This window comes from Mesocricetus auratus, unplaced genomic scaffold (genome assembly GCF_017639785.1).
Source record: "Mesocricetus auratus isolate SY011 unplaced genomic scaffold, BCM_Maur_2.0 Super-Scaffold_100004, whole genome shotgun sequence".
In the NCBI taxonomy this organism is placed as follows: Eukaryota; Metazoa; Chordata; class Mammalia; order Rodentia; family Cricetidae; genus Mesocricetus; species Mesocricetus auratus.
Genome location: NW_024429189.1, coordinates 6,898,082 through 6,916,704, shown reverse-complemented (window position 1 = coordinate 6,916,704; position 18,623 = coordinate 6,898,082). Strand labels below are relative to the sequence as shown.

The 18,623-nt window shown below is 55.5% G+C and overlaps 1 protein-coding gene and 1 long non-coding RNA gene across 2 annotated transcripts; both read right to left on the bottom strand.

The window, feature by feature from the left end:
- Positions 1-339: 339 nt before the first annotated feature.
- On the bottom strand, positions 340-3,789 carry Ptgds (prostaglandin D2 synthase). Its single transcript, XM_005083683.4, has 7 exons — positions 3,575-3,789; positions 2,728-2,867; positions 2,545-2,621; positions 1,738-1,854; positions 1,441-1,542; positions 898-958; positions 340-460 (listed from the first exon to the last, which is right to left on the bottom strand). The coding sequence occupies exons 1-6, from the start codon at positions 3,692-3,694 to the stop codon at positions 939-941; spliced, it is 576 nt and encodes a 191-aa protein (XP_005083740.1). The 5' UTR covers positions 3,695-3,789; the 3' UTR covers positions 340-460; positions 898-938.
- Positions 3,790-8,729: 4,940 nt separating this feature from the next.
- Positions 8,730-11,799, bottom strand: LOC106022283. Its single transcript, XR_001197298.3, has 3 exons — positions 11,112-11,799; positions 10,352-10,416; positions 8,730-8,861 (listed from the first exon to the last, which is right to left on the bottom strand). It is a non-coding gene; the product is annotated as an uncharacterized LOC106022283 (long non-coding RNA).
- Between the last annotated feature and the right edge of the window lie 6,824 nt (positions 11,800-18,623).

The window sequence follows — 18,623 nt, the reverse complement described above, 5'->3', positions numbered from 1 at the left end:
GCGTGCGCCGTCGCTAGGAGGGACCCAGAAGAGCCGAGAGGCACAAGAAGAGAGGCCCTTGCATAGGATGAGGTCTGAGGACAGAGGCCGGCATAGCACTGTGGAGCCTACTTCTGAAGAGCTAGAGCTCTAAGTCCCGCCCACAGCACAGCTTGAAGGGGTGGTAGCCAGAGGGGTTGGGGCACGTGGTGAGGTTGTAGCCTGGTGCTGAGTCTAGCATATCCCTTAGGACTTCCGCAGGAACAGACATCATTCTGGTTACCATGTTGAGATATTTATGGGAGGGGCAAGGGACGGCCCAGGGGCCCGGACAGACAGACAGACAGACAAGAGCCAAGCTCTGATTTGCTTTGGACTTTATTTCTGTCAAGACAAAGCTGGAGGGTGTAGAGGCACTTTGGGGAGCCAGGGCTGGGGTCTCAAGAGTGACAGAGCGAAGGAGTCCTGAGGGCCAGGTCACCTGGACGAAAGAACAGGATCCATCGGTGACCCAAGGGACCCAAACTGTACTTCTGGACAGAGCTTCCTCCTGGAGGAGTCCTCCAGAGTCTGTGGTCCCAAAGTCAGCCAACGGCACTAGTGGAGAGCCCTCTGACTTGCCGTTTCCATCCCCGGCCATTCCCCTCCCTGATCTTGCCCATTTTGGTTCCTTGGAGACCCCTGCTGTAGGCTGAGCTTCAAAGGGGAAGGCCCTCCTCATTCTGTCTGGGATTGGGCACCACACCATTATCCCCCCGCCCGTGAGCCCTCGGCCATCAGTCTCATTCCAGCCGTTGGTATTAGAGCTATGATTTCCTCCTCAGTGCCTCACCTGGACCTTGTTCCGCTTGGGGAGCTGTGCCCCCACCGCTCAGTGGTTATATGTTGTGTGAGTAAATGAACAAGAGCAGCGCTTACCAGGTGAAGCTTGTCCACTGACTGGCTTCTCTCACCTGTTTTTACTCTTGAATGCACTTATCTGCCCAGAAAGAAGCCCAGGGAAGCAGTCAGGCTTAGACCCAGGACTTTGTGCTTCTCCCTTGACTCAGAGAAACCTCCCCCAAGACTATGGAGTTAGCTTTTGCTGAGCTCCCAGACTTCAGACTCCATTCCATCCCTGCTCCAGTCCATTCTTCAAAACATAAGGGGCGGTCTTTCTCCGTCTGTGTTCTCCAGTAGCGCCCCTCAACCTCTAGCTGGGGGGCTGGCAGACAGGGGTGCTAGTCATCCACCTGGAAAGGGGTTCCCAATAGCGGGGTCTGCAGGCAGAGATAATAATGCTGGGACAGACTGACACCTCCGTTTATTTCCTTGGAGCCCCCTGGCTAGTAGGTAGTAGGTCAAGGCCACTCCCTTCCCAGTATCCCCTTCACCCTGCTGCAATCAGAGGACTGGTTAGCTCTAATCTGACTATAATTCCCTCCTACACACCCCGCCACCCCACAGCTTAGCCTCCCTCACCCGGTTGGGGCAGGAAAACAATGTCCTCCTCTGTGAGGCCATGGGCCTGGCTAAAGGCAGTGAATTTCTCCTTCAGTTCGTCCTTTAGAGTCTGGGTTCGGCCTGGTAGATAAAGAAAGGGCAAGCCTCAGCAGAACAACAACAACAAAAAAAGAGTCTCCATTCTGCCCCCACAGATGTGCCTTGGGGACCCATCCCTTTGGTACACTCCCCTAGGATCAAGTATTGGTCTTTTCCAATGCCAAGCTTTAAGGAGGCTCTCCCCTATGTGGGGGCCTGGTGGGGTGGGGTACCTACTGTAGAGAGTGGTCATGCGGAAGTCCTGGCCAGGGCCCTTGGTGCCCCTGCTGAACAGCAGTGCGTACTCATCATAGTCGGTTTCTACCACGGAGACGGAGTGCACGCTGCCCCAGTCTGGGAACCCAAGAAATGACACTGGGCACATGGCTCCCACATCTCTGCCCTCCTCTACTTGGAAGGGCGACTCCTGAGGGCTTCACTGTAGGGAGGGTCTTGGGTCTTTGGCTCCCAGGACACTTCTCAATCCCACTGTCACTTTGGCTGCCTTCCCTGTCCCTAGGTGGCCACCTGTCAGTTTCTGACTTCCCGCCTGCACAGCCCAGGAATACTGTCCCTAAATCACAAGTCTTGGGGAGAAGGCAGAAAACACTTGTCTCAGGAAATGGTTGGCTGGGTTATCATACAGTCAGAAGGAGAAGGAAATTGTGCTCTTGTGGGGAAGCATATCTTAGGTAAAGGATGGAGAGAGGTTCTTGGGTAGGAACTGTTGAAGTGTAGGTAGGATTTGGGGAATGCCTGTGTGTAACCCACTTGGGCAGCAGAGGACTGGAAAATTCCCTCAGGGCAGGAAAGGGGCCTGGCAGAACATGGGTGGGTTTCAGAGAGGACACAGCCCCCAAAGAGAGGTCTGTCTGTCCCCAGCACCTGCGCCCCACATGCCTGAGGCAGATTCACAACCAGGTCTGTCCTTGGATGACCGACTGTGGGGATGTGACCATGTCCCCACAGTGTTGGGGCAGGGGCTTGTCCAGGCTGCCAGCAAGGGCCTCAGAATTGCCCCGGGTGAGGAAGCGGCTCACTCACGGAGGCTGTTGTAGTTGTACTGTCCGGGAACCCCTGCGGGCTGCAGCACCATGACCTTGGTTTCACACTGGTTTTTCCTGTGGGCAGATCACCCTTGAAGCAAGGGAACGAGCCCCAGGGTGTCCCCAGACAATGACGTGGGGACCTCTGGGTCCCAGAACTTATTGCACCCCATTGTCTCACCTGAGGAAGGTAGAGGTGAGGTTGAGGCCGCCATCTGAGGAGGGAGCTACCACCGTCTTGCACATAAACAGCGCCGTTTTCTTCTCTCGGAACCAGCTTGAATTGGAGGCAAGGCCCGCACTGTACCAGCGCCCCAGGAACTGCGACCAGTGGATGCCTGGGTTGGCAACGCTCCATGCACCCCTCCTGAGCAGTGGGCTTCTTGTTCTTCCTCTCCCTACTCCCCCGCTACACTGGTCCTAGTAGCACCCCTTGGACTACACTCATCTATGCCCCCTCCCTCCCTAGCAGGCCTGCTCCATTGCCCCGTGGAGGATGTGAGTAGCAACGACCCTCTCCTCTTCCCCAGGACGCTGAGGTCCTTGTCTTTGTCCCAGTCCTCATCCCGGTCCCCTAGGGGGTAGAGTGGGTTTCAGAGCATGCCACATTCCTGAAGGAGTCAGGTGGACCAGCCAGGCGGTGTGCCAGTGGGGTCCCAGCCAACTCCAGGGCATGAGTGTACGTGGCTGGTAATGCCCGGCATAACCAAGGGCTCACTGGGTAGCCTGTGCACAGGTGTCCCAGGACCTGTTTGACCTGTGCTTGTGCGTGTCCGGGGTGTCGGGCTTATAGGGGGACTGTGTTTGGAAGCCATGAACACTATGTGGCCTACATGTGTGCAAGCACCCTCTGTGGCTCAGGAGGGTTTCTTTTCAGGGTTAGGAAACCAGCCAGCCCGCCTCCTCTCTCAGCTGGCTCAGGCCCAGCACAGGCTCTGAGAGCACGGAGGAATAAGCACGATCTTTTGTGGGAGAAAGCCAGCTCAGGAGGGCTCTGCTGTCTTGAGGGGGCGTTAGGGGAGCCTCACCCGGTCTTCTTGAAAGTTGGGCTGCACGGAGTCATGGCTCTCGCTCTTAGCTGGAGTCTGTGGGAATCCCAGGAGCCCCAGCAGGACCAGCCCCATCCACAGCATGTGAAGAGCAGCCATTGCCTGGAGAGGAGCAGGTGTCTGGGCCTGAGGCCAGCAGTGTGGGGAGAGCAAGGAAGACCGTGGGCAGAAGGAGCAGAGGGCACCGTGGAGACCCCTATTTATGAGCCAGGATTGGCCTCCACCCAAAGCCCAAGACCAGCCCACTGGAGGCTCGTGATGCTGGTGTGAGGGAGGGTGGCTGTTCCAGCTGCAGCCTCATCAGCAACAGGCCTGCTTATGTAAGAGGTTCCAGCTGAGCTCCACACCTCAGGGAAGAAAGGGTAGGTCACGCAGGCAGAGGCCTCTGCATGCCCCCAACCCCCACCCTAGCCCCAGAGCCGGAACCGGCCCAGACCTTACCCCACTCCTGTCAAGGTCCACACACCTCAGCAGTGGGGGCACCACCACCACAGGGGCTTCTAGTCATTCCCCACCTGGGGCTAAGACCTTCCCCTCACAAGCCCGACCTGTCACCCTCTCCAAGTCCCATGACCCCAGCAGGGAACACAAAGCACTGTTTGTGCCTTGATCTTTTGGTCCTGAAAGGCTAGTAGCCCGGGTGGCCACGAGGAACCCTCCCAAGTAACGAAACTCAATCTGCCCTGCAGGGAGTTTAAGAACCACCTGTGCTGCCTGCGTACAGCCTCTGCCATGGTCAGCCCGTGGAGTGCATAGGTGATCCTTGGGCTCCCTCAGGGTAAGGGGGAGCGTGGAAAGCATGGAGTGGAAAGGCTTCAAGCCGTGTAGGTGAGGACAGGTGGTTGCAGTCTGTGGCTTCTTCCCGCCATGGAAAAGAGAGCCCGGCATGCACTGCCCTCCTCCCTTTCCCTGTGGTCCCGGAGTTTGGGGTTCTGAGGCACAAGTTTATTTATCGTTAGCATCTGAGTGGGCTTTGCTAGGAGGGACTCTTGTCCTCTCACTAATATTGCAGCTACAGGAAGTGGCCCAGCAGAGCTCCAGGTGAGGAAGTAGGGTAGACCCCAGAACCACCCAGAGGAGGCCCCTTGTCCACGTTTGTACTCAGCCTCCTATCAGCCCTTGCCCGGGACAGCTCATCCATGGCCTGGGACTAAGGAGGGAGGCTCTGGACCATACAGTCCCCAGGCCCCAGCCTGGCCCAGCAGCAGATCTGGGAGTTCTCTCCAGAGGGCCTGAGGACGGGGACAGGAAGAACTTGGGGAGAAGGCCTGGGTGTGTCAACCTGTGTAGGGGGGTTCGGTGGATGGAATGACCCCCCCTCCCAAGCAGAGCAATCTTGAAGTCCTTCCAAGAGTGGGACCTTCTTAGGTCTGAGTCTGACATGTCCCCAGCAGGCTCATGTTTTAACTGACTCCTCTGCTGGTGGCAGGCGCTATTTGGGGATCTGTAGACCCTCGGGAGGTGCGGTCACTGGAGAAGGGCCTTTGAAGGTCCCCTCTCCTGCTGCGTTCTCCTCTCTGTCATTCCTGGTGCCATGCCTCAAAATAAACCTTTCTTTCCTAACGTTGTTCCTGCCCAGACACTGTGGTTTTAGTGACAACAAAGAAACTAACAGGCCTCTCAAAGGACACCGTGGCACTGCGGCTGACACTGGTGGCATCCTACAAAGTCAGCCTTGCCTGGTGAGGTGGGGGCTGCCCCGTTTCCCAGCCAGCATGGGCCTCTCTCTGACGAAGTGCTCCTGTGAGCCCTTCTAGGGAGGCCTGTCCCTGAGCGAGTCCCAGGACTCCACCTTGCTCTGCACCTATCCACAAGGCTGCTCATGCCGGACTGGCCCACCGGAAACTGGGTCACAGCGCTGATCCAAGTGAGAAGGGACAGCACTCAGGCTCCGGTGCCCGGGTCTCACCAGGTGTGGTCCTGAGCTGCCTCTGGAGGGGACAGGATTCTGAGGTCCATAGCCTTACCAACCCCCACTGCCCACCTAGCTTCTTGCCCCGTCTTGTCCCAGTCTGCCCAGAGTCACAAGGAATGGGATACCTAGGGCCCGTTCAAGTCCCCTTCAGGCCCTGTCTGCTGTCTGTGAGTTCTTGGTCTCATCTCCCAGCGTGTGTCTGCGTCACGTCACAGCCTGCTCCCTGTACTACTCTCTCAGGAAAAGCCTGACCACACCTCCAGGTAGCCTGACCACACCTCCAGGTAGCCTGCCAGGAACCTTAGCCAGGTTTCGAATGTACTGGGGTCCCTCCTCCCTGCTCTCAGCATCCCGTTCGGAGGACCATGCTGTCCGTTTTCATTAGTGTCCTGTGAGGGACTAGGAATCAGGCTCACATGAACTAGCACAAGAGTGTAAGCATGCCAGAATTCAGTCAGCACCGTGGAGCAAGTCCCCGAGACCCCCACCTTACACCTCCACACGCTCCCAGGTGCCCACCCGGTCGCTGAGGCCTTTTCTTCTAAGTTCTTTTTAAAATAATTTTATTCAACTTTATTTTATGTATATTGGTGTGAAGGTATCAGATCCCCTGGAATTGGAGTTACAGACAGTTGTGAGCCACCATGTGGTCTTCTGGGAATTGAACCCAGGTCCTCTGGAAGAGCAGTCAGTGCTCTTAACCTCTGAACCATCTCTCCAGTCCCCTTCTAAGTTCTTACCAGTTTGAGGGCATAAACTATAGGACAACTCAGTGTTAAAGCCTAAGATCACCCAGAATCCCCTCCTGCCTGAACATGCCGTCTCCTCCGGTGGCTCAGAGCCAGTAGATGATATGAACAGAACACAGAGGCCTTCCTGGGCCTGGCAAAGACAAGATCTTCCGGGCCAATGTCCGGCCTGTATGTGCCTCAGTCTCCCCACCTGTACAAAAGGAGTGGAGGTAGTCCTGCCTTGCAGGGGTTCTTGGGAAGTATGTTAAATGTGGGCCTACAAGATCATGAGGACTTGTTTGCAGTAAGTAAGGGATTCTGTTGGCTGAGGTGGGGCCTTCGCCCGCTACCTCCTCCCAGCTGGCCCTAGCCAAGGCTTTCCTCTCACCCTTACCAAGTGTCAGAAACTGGGCTGCACGAGGACTCTGAGATATCAAGGTTGGGGTGAACTGGCCTGGAGGCCCCTTCCCGACCTTCCCCTGGCCTAGTGCAGCACTCAGGCCACCCTGAGAGAGGAGACCCTGGATCATCTCACAAACTGCATAAGAGACTGCTTGGCCAGGGATGAGGCCTGACTCTGAGCCTGGGGGACCTCTTGGACTTAGCCTTGAAAAGCCCAAGAACAGTCCCAGCCTTGTCCTACAGGGAAGCAGAGTCCTCTCTGGAGGCAGCCAGTTCCCTGGGTGGGAGGCCAGCTCTCGGACATCTCCAGAGATAGCTTATGCTCAAGGCCTGGTAGGACCCGAGCTAGCTGAGTGACTGCTGGCTGGGTGGCCGCACTGGTAGGGTGAGGCTCTGGGTCCCCAGCTTTAGCCTGGGACTTACCAGGGCCACCTGACTGCCACCTGCTGCCTGAGCGTAGCCCCTCTGCGTTGGAAGCGTGTGGAGAGGGGCTTTGGGAGACCTAGACCCTCAATTTCTCAGGCCTGCCAGGTCTCACAGTCCTTCCCAGAAATGTCCCACAAAGGGCCGTAATGAAGAATGTCATTGCCCTAGGCTGCCGAGAAGTTGCTGGTGGAATAGTTTGGACTCTGAAAGTTGACCTTAGTGTAGTACCCTAGTCTGTCATGAGAACACTAGGGTCCTCGAGGAGGCTACGGTCTAGCTCAGGCATTCCATGTAAGGGGCTGGGCCCATTAACCAGGCTGTGCAGACAGCTCGCTGGGCTGTCTCCAAGTTTCCACCCAAGCCCACCACCTGCTCTTCTCCCTGCGGATTCTGTAGCTGTTGGGCTCACCTCTGTTGATTTTGGACATGGCTGCATCTCCCTGCCCGCACTTCTAGGGTTCCTGTGCTTTCCCAGCTTTGTAGGAGGTTGACCAGGATCAAAGAGGAAGCAGGCAGGCGGGTTGGGATAAGGTCAGTGCCTGGATTTGAGTCTCATGTGCATGTCAGCCAGGCCCCAGAAGGGTTCCGAACGGCTGCTCAGAAAACCGGGTCGGGGAAGGCAGCCGCTGGGAGACAGAGAATCTGGTGCGACCACCTCTACCTGCTCTACTCTTGCAACGGGGTACGCAGAGAGCAGCGGAGCTGCCGGAGGGCCTGGTCCGCCCTCAGCAGCTGCATACCCATACTCTCCAACACTGGGGCTATCAGTACTGGGGTAATGGAGCGGTAAGGTCTGCCTGGCTTCCAGAAGCAACCAGCAGTCCAGTCAAGGATTGAGGATCAGAGAGTGCTTAGGCTGAACAAGACAACCCTAGGAGGGCTACAGTTTCCTCAGCAGTATCCATGGAGGGCCTTTGTTGTGTTCCTGTAGGGCCAGGCAGAACAGAGGATGACTTCTTCCTCTAGGCCAGGCTAGGTCTCCTGGTCCAGGCTGGCTGGCAGGGCCTTCAGCATCTCCTGGCTCTCATCTGTGGTTCACAACCATTATAGGACCTGGATATTATCTTTTTTTTCACTTTATTTTGAGACAGGGCCTCACTGTATACCCTTAGCTGGCTGAAACGCTCTATGTGGATCAGTCTGGGCTTGAACTCACAGATATCTGCCTTCTGGGTACTAGAAATAAAGGTTAACATGGTGGATCTTAATCTAAGTGCATACCTGAGACAGGGCTCTGCCTTTCACGCTGGGGTCTAAGATGATCTAGGGAAACCAATCGACAGTCTCTGAGCAGGGCCATAGCAGGTACCTAGAAAGGAGTCACGTTACCATGCTCTGAGGCATTGCGCTTGGTAATCTCCTTCACAGGCCCATCTGGGATCTGGGCTTCGGCACCCGGGATCACACCACGACCCCTGCTCCTCAGGCTGCGGCCAGGTGCTGTGTAAGGACAAGCCTGTCTGTGTCTCTCTGAGACTAAGGAGGGGAGGTTGGCCAACGGAAAAGAGCCAACGGGGACAAGTGGAGGCATCACAACCCCCAAACCAGACACCCCAGCATCTGCACAGGCCCGGTACACTGAGGCGGTAGAGCTGGCATCCCCAGCCAGTGTGGCTCACGTTCCCCGTGACAGCAACCAAGGACAGCCAGCCCGATCCTCTCTGTGACAGGTGTTTATTTGTGCTGGGGGCAGACGAGGTTGAGTGCCCGTGAGGAGGGTCACAAGCCTAACTGGGACATGGTGAGGGTTGGGTCTGCCGTGGCCAACCAGTTCTGACGGTGGTCTCCTGGCCTAAGGAAGAGAGAGAGAAAAGAAAAGCTGGGAAATGGGGAGAGAAACTGGAGCCAGCGGGACTTGGGCAGGGACAGCGAGAGGGGTCTCAGAGGAGCTAGTGGGGCTCAGGGGTCACACTAGAATTCAGAGCCTCAGGAAGGGCAAGAGAGAGAAGGGTGGGGTCTCAGGTGTCGCCACCCCCCATGGCCAACTCTCCCAGCCACATGCACAATTTACTCAGGACTCTGGGTCTTATTCCTCTCTGGGGGCAGTGGGTTAGGGAGCCCAGGGTCCTAAGGACACATTTGCATGACCTCTGACCTCCAAAGTCCCTTCCCTCCTCAGCCCACACCTGGCTTAGTTCAAATAGAGGAAGAAGGGTGATCCAGACCAGGGGACCCAGAAACTTGACACGTGTCAGGCAACACTGTGTTCTGGAAATGCCCCCCCACACACACATTTTCACATACACCTGATTCTGGTACAACCATGAAGCCAAGACTTTGGTCCCATCCTTACCACAACGTCCCTTCTGAAACCTGGGCCTAATTTCATGTCTCACTTTCAATTCTTCACACACACACACACACACACACACACACACACACACACACACTGTGTCAGGTTTGGGGGTGGATTCGTACAGTACACCCCACTCCCACGTCCCCCAAGACTCCCTATCTGGACGCCTCCTGGCAGGGTTTGTACCTGGCATCATCCAGCCCAAGCTTTCCCTGGCTTCATTGTAAGATGGAAGCCTTTTTTCTCCTAACAGCACTGTGGGCCTTCCCCCCACCCCCAGGTCCCCCTGCTGCTTAGCTCTGGGGGCCTTCTATGCCCCCAGGGTCTGCCCCAGACATCCTCCTGAGTCTCAGTACCTGCCATATGAGTAGCTCGGGGACCTCCTCCCAGCCTTCCGCCCTCTATGCCAGGACCAGGGCTGGGAGTGTGATCCTCTCAGGAGTATCAGGGTCCCCAGGTCCGATGCACTTCTACACATGAGTCCTCAGGGCTTGAGGCCACCTCCCAGCCACCTGTGCAGCCCAGTGCCCCCTCCTACCATTCCAGGGCCCCTGTGCCAGTTTTGGGCAAGAAGGTGACAGGGTCCTGGAGGATACCCAGTGTCCCAGCAAACGGAGTAAACGTCCCCTCCCCATCAGAATCCAGCTTCTTCCTCCTCCCTGAGTCAGTATGAGCGATGAGCCCTAGGGAGGATCCTCCGTCTCCCATCCACTCCCTGGGGGGCCTTGAGAAGGACCCCTCTTCCCACTAAGGAAATATGATGCCTCACCCAGTAGGACCCCTCTGCTGGCTCACATTCCTCCCAGGGCCTATGTGGAGGACCAGGGCAACACTCTTGTAACCTGTACCCGGCCCACCTTGTAATTTCCTGACCCTAATTCCGTAGTGGGAGGGGTCAGGGAGGACTCTGTTGATAGGAGGGGATAGCTGACCACGCCCCTCTGGGTGTGGCACCAGGATGTTGATTAGCTCAGGGCTGCTCGGACCTTACTTGGCTTTCAGGCAGGAAGGACTGGCTTGGCTGATCTTCCGAGGCTCACAGGGCGGGACCCTGGGGAGAATGGAAAAGGAGAGAGGAGGGGCCTTTGGTGGACTGGACTTTGGGGGTTATGTGGAATGTGCTAGGAAGGGGAGGCTGTGGCGTTCTTCAAGCAGGGTCCTGCCTCTCGTGCTTTCCAAGACAGGCCGCTCTTCATGGCGGCCTGGACTTCCCAGAGCTCCCACTGGTACCTCAGTTGAAATCACTGTGCCACCTGGTCCTGCCCTCTCCTCCTATCTTCCTGGATTCAAGCCTTCACTGTACCCTGAACATCCTTGGTCCTCTGCTGATTCTTCCTCCAAAGCACAGGCCCCAGGACTGAGAAAGTGCATGTATTTGGAAGTTATCCATGAATTCATTGAAAGCAGACATAGTCCCCACTGTGAGGGTCTTTTCCCTTGCTTGTCTGTGCTGGATTTTCCACCACCAGCTACAACAGTTACCTCATGTGGCAAGGGCTCTGGGAACTTAGCCTCACCTGAGCGGGACAAACATAGTGACAAACTGGTTGTCCCTGAGCTTGAAGGTTGTCACCCGTATCTGGATGGGGCCCCATCGTCCCTCCTGAAGGTGTGACCCAGCAAGCTGGGGATGGACGACTTTCCCTGAAACTGTAGGACTAGTGACAGCCAGGGCCAGCCCTCTCCCATCCCAGATATGGCCCCAAGCCTCAGTCTCCCCACATGCACAGAGAGAGTTGTCCCCACCTGGAGGGTCCCGAGGACCACTGGAGAATGTGAAGTCTTTGTAGGGCTGGCATTGGGCTGGGCACCCCATTCCTTGCCCCTACCCATGCGAACTGGTCCTTCCCGGCCTGGGTTCCCAGTCACCCTCTCCTTCCCCTGGCTGGGCAGGAGACAGATCTTGTGAAAAGGCAAGTTGGGGCCTGGGACTTGAGGGAGGAGCCCTCCATGCCTTCTTGGGCCTTGGGCCTGGGTCTGAATCATCTCCAGCAAGGCGAGAGCTATCCACAGGAGCTCCATCCGGGTGGAGGAGGCTGATGCTAGGCAGGGGAGTCCTGGGTAGCTGTGACCTGGCAGGTGAGGCCTTGGGCTCAGGCTGTCACTGAGCTCACACCAGATCAAAGCTGGCAGCTCCTGTCTCCACATCCAAGAGGAGGGAGACTGTACCCCTTTGGCTTCCTCACGACTGAGCCACCTCAGCTGCCAAGGTAGTGCGCTATCTCACAGTCATCTCCCAGCCCTTGCTGCCCCATCGCCTGCCTCCTATGCTCTCGGTGCCCCGCACTGTGTAGGAAAGCTAGCACAGCTCAAATCTGGGCACGACAACAGCAGATACCTGTCGGGATCCGCTGTGTACCAGCCTAAGAGGCCACCCCAGAATCCACCCACACTCGCCTTCTTGGTCTGTTGGGCACAGGCCCTGCATCCACTCCTACCCCCTGCCTGGGAGCAGATTTAGCTGTTCTTTGGGCTAGGCAAAGAGGGACAGAGTGTGCTGTGCCCAAGCTGGCCCGGGGCCACCTACTCAGGCCACAGGGACAAACTGGGCCATGGCCACTCATGGGGCTACTCCTCCTCTGCAGCACTTTGCCCACCCCTGACCTCATCCTTGGATGGAGCCCTCAGCTGGCCCTGACGCCACCAGCCTCTGGCAGCGGTGGATACCTGAGGACCACAGTCACAGCTGGCCTTGTTGACAGCTGACTTTCCATCATAGAAGAGGGGATGGGGAGGGTCATGAGACCCTTACCTAAGTACCTAGGCTCTCCTCCTAACCGGCTGTATACAATTCTTTCCTAATTGCATCTGACTCCCAGGTCTCTGAGCAGGGCAAGGGTTCAGACTTTCCTCTTTGACTGCTTTGGGTTCACACTCCTGTCAGGAACCTCGCTCGGGCTCTGTGGGTAACTCTGTCTAATAACTCATTGGTTCCCCAGGGGGGGAATCCAGGAGTCACGGTTTGTCATTGGGACCTTAGGGGGGGCAGATGTTGCTTGGTCTACCCCTACTCCAGTTCCTGGTGTTGAAGAAGTGTCCTTCCCAGAACAGGCACGGTAGTGTCACTCCTAGTCCTCCCGTTGTAGGGTCCCTCTCATTTCTCACTGTCCTCTGGGAGGACCTCGATGCATGTAGCCTGTGTTTCGGGTGAGAATGGGACTCTGCCCTTACTGGATGACGGCGTCTTCCTACTGTTGCCTCTTCCATATGTGTTTTCTTATTCGCTAGCTTATCTACATCAGAGTGGCACTCAAGGATGCTATCTGTTCTTGGGGGTGTAATTTTGTACTTCCTTACTCATTGTGTTGCTTAAATTGTTTCAATACTGGCCAGAGGGAATGCATGAATGCTACCTTTGCGGGGAAGAGAGCAGAAGGAAAGTATGCAAGTGGCATAAAGCATAGCAGAGAATTCAGACATACTGCCTCTGCTCCGGTGTGGTGACACTCCCTGTGACACAACTCCATCTTTGTAGGTTTGGGTTTTATAGGATTTTTGATGCTATAATACACATGTGCATGCAGGAAACCTTCAGCACGACAGTGAGATAGTGAGTGTGGTGATTTGAATAGCAATGGCCCCCCTGATTCATAGGGAACTGCGTTACTGGTGTGGCCCTGTTGCAGTATGAGGCCTTGGAGGAGGGAGTGTGTCACAGGGTGTGGGCTTTGAGGTTTCGGGAGCGCAAGCCAGATCTACGCCATGCTTTCCTCCTGGGCTTCAGATCTGGATGTAGAGCTCTCAGCTACCTCTCCAACAGCACATCTGCCTGCACGGCCACCATGCTTCCTGCCAGGATGGTAATGGACTAACCCTGAACTATAAGCCAGCTGCAATGGAATGTTTTCCTTTATAAGAGTTGCCGTGGTCATGGTGTCTCTTCACAGCAATAGAGACCCTAACTAAGACAGTGAGTATGCCTGCCATTCCACAAAGATTCCTTGATCAGGAGGCAGAGGCAGGTGAATCTCTGTTAGTCGAAGGCAAGCCTGGTCTAGGTAGTGAGTTCCAGGCCAGCTACAGAGTGAGACTTTGTCTTTAAAGAAAAAAATAGTCCTTGAGTTGGGGCTGTTGCGATGACTCCGTGGGTAAGGGGATTTGTTGCTCTTCCAGGGGACCTGAATTTGATTCCCAGCACCATGTCAGGTGGCACATGACCACCTGTAACTGTACATTCAGAAGATCTAACAGGGCCTCGGCGGATGTCCCTCTATCCCCACACACTCAAAAGGTAAAAATAAAGAGTTTTTAAAAGGTTCCTTGGGATGGGAGAGATGTCTCGGCAATTAAGAGCACTGGCTGTTCTTCCAGAGGACCCCTGGTTGATACCCAGCACCCACATGGCAGCTCACAATCCACTGAAACTCCAGTCCTGGGTAATCTAACACGCTTTCTGGCTTCTGAAGACACTAGGCACGCAAGCAGCGCACGGATATACATGCAAAGCAAAACACCTATACACACAACAAATTTTTTAAAAGATTTCTTAACCTATCTTGGTGATCCCACCACCTTCCACTGCCCCCAAACCACAGGAGTTTTCAGCCCCTACAGACCAGTTTGCACTGCCCCTAAGGGGAGCCATATTATACATGTCCCGATTGCCTTGATGTTCTCACTCAGCTCGGTGAACCCAAGTGCCCTCTAGCATCTACAAATACAGGGTGTTACACTGTGCCCCCCTTCCACACCAATCACCTTTCATCAACGGATGGCCGTGGGTATTATTTGCAGTTTGGGGCCATCCCATAAAAAGCTATCAGGGACATTGAGGCTCAAGCCTTTGAAGGGCCACATGCTTACCTCAGTCACTGGAAAACCCAGAGGAGAAACAGAGAGACACAATCGGGTCCCTGGTCCATCCAAAACCACGGGAAGGGAGCAGGAGCCCACAATATACTCAGATCATTTCTCTCTACTGTAAAGGCTTAGGCAAAGTTGTCACGGCTTATGGATCTCCTGTCTGATGCTGACCCATGCTGAGTGAGGGTCCACATCATAAGGGACCACTCTCTGAGCCACCCTTGAGAGGTGTGAACCCCATGCCTATCTGACTCTCCAGGTGGCCTTAGCTAGTTGCAAAGGGAACAAAACTCCATAAGATGACAACCAGGGGCTGCCACCAAGCCAGAGCAGAGGCAGCCTGGATTCTCCACCACGGCCTGACTTGGGTGCACCCAAGTACCTCTTTCTGCTCTCTCCCCAAGGGCAACCACTGCCGTATCACCCTCGCTGACTCCCTGAACAGCCCCGTGCTCCATTCTCCAGCTCGGGACAGGGTTATGAGAGACCAAAAACTTGAAGCAAGGTGCCTTTTTTTCAGAGCCACACAATTTAAACACTGGTCACATAGAAGACCCAGGAAAAGTCCCCTCCCAGCCAAGGGGCAGTAAGCCTGAAGCACTCTGGAACACTGCAATTCTGAACCACATCCAGGCGGTCAGGAAGAGGCCAGTTGGCCCTTCTGGCAGTTCCTGGCCCTGGATCCTGAGGATGTCCTGTTTAACCTGGTCAACCCCCTGTACTGCCCAGGCTCTGCCCAGGGTATCCCAAGGCTGCAAGGGTACTGTGTCATGATGGCATTGATGCCCACTGCCCTAGGAGACAGGGAGCAGAACAGAAATCACTTTAACCCTAGGCCCACCTCCAAGGCCACCATGAGCACCTCGATTTGTCTCTCCTTGGTCCCAGGTCTAAGTGGCATCCTCTGGGTCTGTCACAGGATCTGAATCTCTATGACAGTCTCAGGCGTCTCTGGAGGAGCCCCCAGACCTAGCATGGAATTATGTAATTGCACATCTCTGGCGCCCCCGCCTGGCCATCATCTTACTCACCAAGAGGTTCCAGAGGACTGAAAGAAACCCACACTTAGGCCCTGACTGTTGCTGCATCCTCTATCTGAGCCCAGAAGCCAACCTCCTTCTCGCTCTCCTGCCCAACCTCTTAGACCCGTTGTCTCTTCCGAGAGGCTACAAGTGGCAGGCAGTGGGCTGTTTGAATAGTACAGTTTCAGTCACAGTGGTGACAACCATAGGACGGCAGCCTCAGGACTACATACAGCCTGGGGGATCTCAGGGTCAATGCCCTCCATCGGGCCATCCTTCCTGGCCACCAGGCTTGGATCGAGCTGAGCCCCTAGTTCCCCCAGACCACAGCAGTGACCAGCACAGGGATTCTTCCCTGACCAGCACTCTGACCACAGGCAAGCCAAGCTAATCAAACACACTGTCTAACCCTGAGAGCCCCCAGTGATTGGCATGCCAGGGAACCGGGACCTCCCACTCTGCACCTACCCCACTCTGATAAAGGCAGGGTAGGCCCTAGCCTCAATCCAAGGGACCAAGGAGAAACCCTCGGCTAGGGACTTGATTTTCCTCCAAAAGGTGCTGCTGGGGTTGCCTGCCCCATTTCCCATTTCCATGAGTAGGTCCTGTCACCCACCCTTCAAACCTCCTCCCTGGCCTACTCCAGTCTGCCTGGCCCATGTCCTTCCAAGCCTCAACCTGAGCTTCCTCCTCTGCTTCTCTGTCTATTCTACACAAACTGTCAGCTCCCCAGCTGATTACCTACTTGATTGATTGATTGGTTGATTGGTTGATTGATTGATTGATTGATTGATCAATCGATCTTTCCCGAGACAGGGTTTCTCTGTGTAGCTTTGGAGCCTGTCCTGGCACTTGCTCTGTAGACCAGGCTGACCTTGAACTCACAGAGATACGCTTGCCTCTGCCTCCTGAGTGCTAGAATTAAAGACGTGCGCCATCCCCGCCCAGCACCCTACCTGATTTCTGCTGAGGGAGAAAGAGCTCCTGCCGGGCCTGATGGGGAGGAAGGGCTGTCCTGTCATTGGTTGATGTTGGGGACCTGCTCCCCCACTTCCTCCACTGGCCCCCACTCCAGAAATGAACAGTCTGAATGGCGAGGATTAGACCCCCAAGTCACGCATTTTAAGCATGGTGGAGATGTCTCCTATTCTCAGAGGCCTGGGAAATGAGATGGTTACAATGTTTTAGCCTTTCCTACAGACCAAGAAGAACAGAGAGACTTTTAGATCATGTCACCAACACATGTGTCCTGATCCTGCGGGTGTCCTCAGGGATAACTCTTAGGGAATGCAGTGAAGGCAGGACACGGGCAGTATTGGGAAAAGCAGTTTCTCCCCCAGGGCAGGGGTAGCCGTAAGACCTGGAGGGCCTGCAGGTCTTAGGACCTGGAAGGGAGGGACGAAGCAGAAGTGTCTTGAGGGTGGGCCGCTCTGTGGTGCCGGTTCAGGTCTTTCAGATGCTGGATCCCCTGTCTAGCTGCTCACTCCCACCTCCAGGAAACTGCAGGTTCAGCTCTGAGGCCCAGCAGGCCCAGGTGGCGATGGGAGGGGCAGCTCACAGGCCTGGTCCTAGTCCAGCTGACTCCATTTCACATCCAGCAAACTGCAGGCACAGCAATGAGGCCCAGCAGGCCCAGGTGGTGATGGGAGAGGCTGCTTATCGGCCAAAACAAAGAGACTTATCTGGCCACTTGGCCGGGCTTACGGGCTGGGTTTGTTGCCCAGGCAGCGCTGGGCAGTCTGTGTGACACGGGGTCTAGAGGTGGAACCTAGAAGGAGCCCACCCTCGTCTGGGTAACAACACCCACGCTCCAGTCTCACCCCATATCTAGACGAGGATCCCAGGCGAGACTAAAACATTTCCAACCCCCACACTGACCCATGTGCATTAACCTCCAACCCTCAGGCCAATCCTACACTAAGTACCCCGGCACTGTGACCACTGCCCGCCGTCTGGTACATGCAAGCGCCTACACACCCTGCATGATGCTGTCTGCATCCTAGGCCCCCACACACGCTCACCTCTGTGTACTCCCCCCCCACTCACTTCTGTGTACTCCCCCCCACTCACCTCTGTGTACTCCCCCCCACTCACCTCTGTGTACCCTGCCCCACTCACCTCTGTGTACTCCCCCCACTCACCTCTGTGTACTCCCCCCACCTCTGTGTACTCCCCCCCCACCTCTGTGTACTCCCCCCCACCTCTGTGTACTCCCTCCCACACCTCTGTGTACTGACCCCTGGAAGCCTGAGAGGGGCAGAAGGCTTCCTTTTTGCACCTCACAAACATGACTCCCTGCTTACTAGGCTGGGAGTGGGCCTCTGCTTTTCCTGTGTCCCCATATCCATGACTAAGAAGGGTGTGGAGGACCCTGTGGGGAGGAGCAAGCAGGCTGAGGCGTCAAACTAACACCCATGCTCAAGAAGGCCTCTGTGAAATGGTCCCTGTACTCAGCACAGCGTTAGTCCTGTCTTCCAAGACTATGCAGACACATGCAGGGGGCTCTGGCCATGACATCCCCATCTTGAGAGAGACTGTTCTGGAAGAGGCGTAGGGCAATTCCCTGACAGCAATGCCAGACAGCCTGGCTGCTCTGCTTTAAGAGCAGGGGGATGGCTGATGGCTATCTCCCCACTGCTGGATTCCAGGAGTTGGGGAGCCAACTGGTGTGGGAAGGCCCTCCCACTCCATCGCCCGTTCACAAGCTTGTTTCCTGTCTGGTCTGCTACCTTTCAGCTCTGATTCCCTGAGTACATAGAGATGTGAAGGCCTCATATGACTGTTTGGGGTCTCCATACCATCTCTCATCGCCAACAGGAAGTTGGGTTTCTGCTTCAGAATAGGAGACGATGCTCACTATGTAACTGGGGGCACCTTCACTACTTCCGTGCCTACTAGTGAAGGTCACGGGACACCAACAACCCAAATGTAAAGTCAGTGAAGGTAAGGTCTTCTGGAAATGAGGACTTGTGAGGGGTTAAGGGGTAGCCCAGTATGGAGGACATACCTAGCACATGTGAGGCCCTGACTGACTGGTTCTGGTCTCAGCATCACTAAATATGAACCAAACAGTGCCACTGGGGCTCTAGCTGGGGCAGAGGACACCTGGAACTAATTTAGAGGCTGGCCTGCAGCTTCCCACTCTCCAAAATGTAGAGTTGGATGACGCTGAGTTTGGGAAGAAAAGAATGTAAAATAAAGGTTACAACGACCGGAGGCTGAGCAGTTCCTGTGACATCTGCAGGCCATCTGCCACACCAGGCCCTATACATTGTCTCCTGTATGTTGACGAGGAATCAGTTGGGGATACAGGCCAAAACATGAAACCCCCAACTGTGTGAGGGATCACGGCCTCTCTCTGGAGTTAAAGGTCTGTGGCTGTTCAGATGTGTGCTTCAGAGAGACGTGCAACACACATACACACACGGGCATG

What these genes read in the sequence shown, in the direction of transcription:
- Ptgds (XM_005083683.4), bottom strand. Translation starts at nt 3,694, where the DNA reads ATGGCTGCTCTTCACATGCTGTGGATGGGGCTGGTCCTGCTGGGGCTC. An exon ending in CTCACCTCTACCTTCCTCAG is followed by an intron (nt 2,622 to 2,727) that starts GTGAGACAATGG and finishes ATCTGCCCACAG; the next exon opens with GAAAAACCAGTGTGAAACCA. An exon ending in TGTTTTCCTGCCCCAACCGG is followed by an intron (nt 959 to 1,440) that starts GTGAGGGAGGCT and finishes CTTTCTGGGCAG; the next exon opens with ATAAGTGCATTCAAGAGTAA.